This window comes from Pangasianodon hypophthalmus, chromosome 15 (assembly GCF_027358585.1).
Source record: "Pangasianodon hypophthalmus isolate fPanHyp1 chromosome 15, fPanHyp1.pri, whole genome shotgun sequence".
Lineage (NCBI taxonomy): Eukaryota > Metazoa > Chordata > Actinopteri > Siluriformes > Pangasiidae > Pangasianodon > Pangasianodon hypophthalmus.
Window position 1 is genome coordinate 15674866 of NC_069724.1, and position 6000 is coordinate 15680865.

The 6000-nt window shown below is 37.0% G+C and overlaps 1 protein-coding gene across 7 annotated transcripts in view; it reads right to left on the reverse strand.

Annotated features, from left to right (window-relative positions):
• Positions 1-5221, reverse strand: part of tcf7 (transcription factor 7) — a 104470-nt gene extending 99249 nt beyond the window's left edge. For 4 of the 7 annotated variants that reach the window (XR_004579633.2, XM_034311453.2, XM_034311455.2 and 1 more), the window contains exons 1-3: positions 4765-5220; positions 4468-4546; positions 3034-3140 (exon numbers count right to left, since the gene is read on the reverse strand). Coding sequence is in view for 6 of the 7 variants with exons in the window: in XM_034311453.2 (XP_034167344.1) it covers positions 3034-3140; positions 4468-4546; positions 4765-4947 (369 nt within the window). In the remaining variant the exon portion in view is untranslated. Of the gene's footprint in view, positions 1-3033; positions 3141-4467; positions 4547-4764 lie in introns of all 7 variants that reach the window. The other 3 variants (XM_026929261.3, XM_034311454.2, XM_034311456.2) reach the window with 2 other exon arrangements.
• Between the last annotated feature and the right edge of the window lie 779 nt (positions 5222-6000).

The window sequence follows — 6000 nt, forward strand, 5'->3', positions numbered from 1 at the left end:
CGTCACAAGCAGAACCAATTCAGTTGCTAAAATGTGCTAAAGTGTTAATCCTGTACCTGCTGCTTATCAGTGTCAGAGGCACAAAGTGCAAAGCCCACAGTTTCAATAGAGGGCAAAGAAGCCTCACAATAAAACACAAGGAAGAATTATTTAGAGAGAAAATCCTGGGGGGACCAAGGTTTAGATAATTCTAAGTAAATACACTATATGGCCAAAAGTATGTGGATGCCTGACCATCACACCCATACGTGGGCCTTCCCCAAACTGTTGCCACAAAGTTTGAAGCATATAACTGTCTAGAACAGGGGTCTTCAATCATATTCACAAAGGGCCAGTGTGGCTGCAGACTTTCATTCCAACCCAACCGGAGCTACACCTGATTCCACTTGTTTAATCATTTCATCTTGGTCTCTAATCACCTAACACGTGTGCTCCAATTTGGCTGGAATGAAAGCCTATAGCCACACTAGCCCTTTGTGGGTAAGATGGAAGACCCCTGGTCTAGAATATCTTTGTGTGCTGTACCATTAAGATTTCCCTTCCCTGGAACTAACGGACCTAGCCCAAACTTGTTCAAGCATAACAATGCCCCTGTGCACAATGCAACATCCATAAAGACATGGTGTGCCAAGGTTGGTGTGCAAGAACTTGAGCATCCACAGAGCCCTGACCTCAACCCCACTGAACACCTCTGGAATGAATTGGAGCACTGAATACGTGCCAGGCCTCCTCACCAGACATCAGTGCCTGACCTCACTAAAGTTCCTGTAGCTGAATGGGCAAATTCCATTCAGCTCCAAAATCTAGTGGAAAGCCTTCCCAGATGAGTGGAGATTATTATATTTATTATAGCAAAGGAGGGACTAAATCTGTTCAACAGCCACACATGGATGTGTTTGGTCAGGTGTCCACATACTTTTGGCCATATAGTATACATAAACAAGACAGAGGAATCCCAGAGGAATGCTAATAGAATCACAAGAGTCACATTCTATGCATTATAATGAAAAGAAAGTTAATTCCCTAATAAAATACAGAAGCTACAGCTAAGTGAACAAAACAGTTTGTATTAGAGGAAAGCCAGTGCCTAAAACACTGGTGAAAATGCAAAGAACACACATTATTGACTACTTCAGAGTTTTTTCTTCTTCATTAGGACAACCAGTAGATTTATCACTACTGATCTCCATTAAAAACAAATCTCTGTTAATACTTAATGTTCACTATGTCAGGCCCGTTCATTTTCATTATCCCTAGAAAGGTGAGAAAAGCCTAGAATTCTCTTCTATATAGTTTCTATAGTCTTTTCATTTCCCGCATGTTAATGGCATATGGGCTTTTTGCTTTGGAAAACAACTCTTTTACTGATTAACAGACCTATTACCTGTCAAAAGCACATTTCACTTGTTCATGATTTTTCATATGCGTGTGTCAGGCAAGTTTATACTTGTTGTTTCCTATGTTTGTCTTGTCTATCATAGACAAACTTCTCTGTGATTTATTTTGTCACTGGTTTCTCCATTCTGGGATTGTAGTGATTAAAAGAATTGCAAACATTTTGGACAAGACACTTATCCAAGAACATACATTTTACCCTAATAGTACAAATATGAGGAATCCAAAATGTCAAACATAATAACGTGAAAGACCATTTGTTATGCACGAATACTAACAATGTTATGATATTAGAAAATCCCAAATCTTTGTTCAGTTAGAAGAAAAGAAGAACTACACTTCAGTATTATTTTGGAAAAAAATCTCCTTAGTAAAAATAATTAGAAAAAATGCAATTAAACTGTAGTTATTATAATGGACATAACTTCACTAAATTTGTGCTTTTCCCCACTCTTTTTCTATGAAATATTATGCTATAAATGTTATAGCATAATATGTGTCAAAATTTCCAGTAGAACACCACACCAAAAGTTAAACTATAGATTTGCTGGAGAAACTTCATTTGACAAATAAAGATTAATTAAAAAAAGAAACAGGAGAGGTTAGACTCTGTAACTGTAATAAAAGACCAAACTTTGTCAACAAAAGTTTGTATATACTGGTTTTGTGTGTGTGTGTGTGTGTGTGTGTGTGTGTGTGTGTGTGTGTGTGTGTGTGTGTGTGTGTGTGTGTACAGTGGGGTCCAAAAGTGTGAGACCACTAGTGAAAATGCTTCTGTTTGGCATTCTTTTTCGATTTAACACAAAGGTTTTCATTACAAATGATATTATCAACAAAAACTTGTGAACAGTACAATCTATGAAATATTTACGGGAATTTCAGAATTTCTTAGTATTCAGTACTTTCCCCTTTTTGCTTTAATGACAGCGTGCACTTGAGCTGGCATGGCCTCTACAAGTTTGTGTAAACCATGATGATCCATGTTAGATCAAATCCATCAGCGTGTCATCTGAACACGTGCTACAATTCAAGGGATAAGACTCAAGGAAAATATGACCTTTTGTACAAAGGAGTTAACATGGTCAATATCACAAATTTTATTAAATTTAAATAGTGACCTAGAAACAAAAAAAGGAAATGTGCAACATCTTGACTATATATGACAATATTCATGATGTTGCACATTTCTTTTTTTTGTTTTAGAATTTTCAACATTCTAAAACTTTATGTTTATATATAAATTTTAAAAATTTAAAAAGATTTTCAAAATTCTAAATTATTTTCTAAGCCACATAAAAAGCTAAAATGGTTGTTATGAAGATGATATGGAAATGGTAATAATTGAATATATCCTGTCTTATGAAACCAATGCATTAATCTAAAAGGCTGCACTTAGCAGCTGTACATGAAGAAGACAAACATCTTCAAATTAGAGGTAATAAATGTAATCTTACAACTATAGCTTAGTATGTTGATGCCATGAATCAAGATTTAAAATGAGTCAAGATATATTTTTTATAATATATCAAGTCTGATAGGGGAAGACAGATCTGACATGCCAGGTGTATCTTTGCTTGACTTCACACTCCAAAATAATTAGTTACGAGTGCAAGTGAGGAATGACAATAAGAAACTTACAGATGGTGACACTTGTCCATTGGGATGATAGGGATCCGGCAACATCAGGAAGGGGTATCCAGAATATGCCGATGCTTTGTACATCCCTCCATCTTGAGGCTTTGGTACTAAAATATGAAATGTCATATGTTAAAAAAAAAAAAGTTTCACTAACTGACAAAACCTAAAGGGCAAACATGACGGATTAATTCAGTCCCAGTTCCAAAGACATGGTGAAAGCTTTAATGCAAAGTTGCTGTGTTTACAGTAACATCAATTTTACTTTCAGACGTGAAATTAATGCCCTACGTCCCAAGTGCACAATCAGTTAAAAATAAACTAGATATCTTTATATCTCACCATTGCACAATTTAAGCAGTAAGGCATGAAGAACGGTTTAATGCATATTTAACCTTGTTTACTGTAATACGTGTGGTGAGCATAACCAGGTCCGGAAAGTATCCTGTCCTACCACCAAAATTCAACATTAAAGTAACTTGCCAATTAACTTATAATCACAGAAAAACATGCATCTTAAATTATACCACAGCACGGCTGAATTCCCGAATCAGAAAATGCAATTTTCTACAGCAGTAGTTCCGACACTGCGTAAACAACAGGTTTATATTAATGCGCGTGTTATCGTTTCTATAGCAACGGCTCATTCACAGGGACATGCTTGGTGGACACTCCATATTATCTAAGCCTAGTAATAAACATCTTTTTAAACAGCGTATTGTTATTTAACGAGGAAAAACGTGTCATCGTTGATATGGTGAAGCTTTCTGTTAGAAGGCGTTTGTGCAATATTTATGGAAGGAGTCCCGATTGTCAGTTCTTTCTAACAGTCACTAAGTGTTTCGCCATGGGAAATTTTTCAGGACAGTTGAGTTTGCGCTTTCCGGTTTCTCAGTGGCATGACAAGCTGTATTTTTGACTTTTTAACTTTAACAGAGCGAGAAAAAAAGAGATGCTGGTGAGGGAATGATTGTTTTTAGTTATTAACGTGTCTCGCGGACGTTCCATAAGATTAAATCTAACTATAGAAGGTTTAAATGCGCGATGTATCGTGGATTAATAAATTAAACATTTCAATCCTTGGCATATCACTGTGGTATTGGCGGAACAGCATACTTCGGTCGGTGCTGTTTTACAAAAATAATCCACTTCGCGTCAGGCGGTGGATTATTTTCATATCACAGCACTGCCCGTCGTTTGTTATTCCTTACATATCACGGCAAGACGCACTAAAGAACTAACTTTTCGACGTCACTTTGCCAGGTGATAACAATAACAAACTGCGTAAACGACGCTTAAGTACATTCGAAAATTGTGCGAATACAAGTGCAGTAACACGAAAGGATAGAATTATCCTATATATAATGGCTGCAATTATTTCCGTTATGGCTAGCCTTCTTCGTGGTTATTTTCTACTTCCAACTTGATTACACTCACCGTCGTCAAGATGTTCGAGGTGTTCCCTGTGTTTCTCTTCGTACACTCTCTGCTCCTCCTGCTGTCCTGTTCTAACCACCTGCACGCATTCGGAACAATTGAATTGGATGGAATAAACTTTAGGCTATTTGTACTCAAATGGGCAACTGGTGGTTATTGACCATCATAAACCTAGCAGAAAATACATTTACAACAGCAATAGCAGAAAGCACATTGACTACGACGTGTGGCCTCAAAACATGAAGCAAAGAGTTAAAAACATGAGGTCAAACAAACACGAGACAAAATAGCTACTACCGGCGGGTGCGAGTTTTGACTGATCTCCGATTCATTCACCAACGACGATTTCAGATCGGCCAAGTCCCGCTCCGTAAACGCGTTCTCTTGAATTTTTTCGTCTTGTTCTCCTTCATCTTTGAAGGCAATCATTTCGTCGTTGGCTCCGAGATCATCTCCCCCTCCGCTATTGAGCTGCGGCATTTTTTTTTTCTTTGTAAAAAAAAAAAAAAAAAAAAAAAAAAAAAAACACAAAACAAAACAAAGACACTTCCACTTTCGTGTCAGAAACTTGTGAATTTTTCTCAAAATTTAAGGGCTCGAACTTTCTGAGAGAAAACAGAAAAATACATAGGACCACGACGAGATGAAAAGTATTGTAGTCACGGCCTGCAACAAATACTGCTTTTGAGCAGAAGACAAGTCGTGTAGCGCGAACATCAAAGGGCACCACGCGCTGATTGACACTTTCAATGACTGTTGGGGGTTGGACAATAGAGTTTCAGCCAAGGTTTCCGCTCTTAAAGAGACATTGCTTATTTCTGGAAATAAATAAGAAAAAATCGGTTGGAATTGTTTCAGTCGGGCAATCAAAGAAGAAAGTGTATGTGTTTAGTTAAAATGTCGGAATACATTTTAAACTCAACACTCAGCTCAGTTTGTTTGGCTCTGTAGGCTGTCTTAACAATGCGCTATGTTATTGCTAAATAAGTCCCACACTAAAAAATAGCATATAGGATTCAAACACCCCCCCCCCCCCCCCCCCAACAAAAAAAAAAAGAAAGAAAAAGAGGCAGCAAATCACTTTTGGGGGGTAAATTTTACACCATGTTTTACTGCGCAAGGTTTATCCTATTTTAGTAAGTACTATCTACAATGCACATGTGGTAAATCCTACCTGTTTAGTTCAACTCATTTTACCCCTTTACGTACTGCAAAGGTACTTTTAAAATTTACGTAATATAAATTACAAATTGCCAGTATTATATCTAATTATTTCATTTTGATTATTGTATATATTATAGACCTGAATTAAAATCTAATTCTATTAATGCTATTTTAATTACTCATGTGGTTTAATGGTAATCGTGTCAGTATTTCACTGACCAAATTCTCAAACTGCTACACAGCAGAACATACATCTCCCAAACAATCTTCTGAACTGAAGGTTGGAGTTGTACATTTAACAGGCAAGTCTCCAGCACAAGTCCAATCCAGTGGTGCTGCAGAAATCTGTGGAGGAAATTAACACTGTTA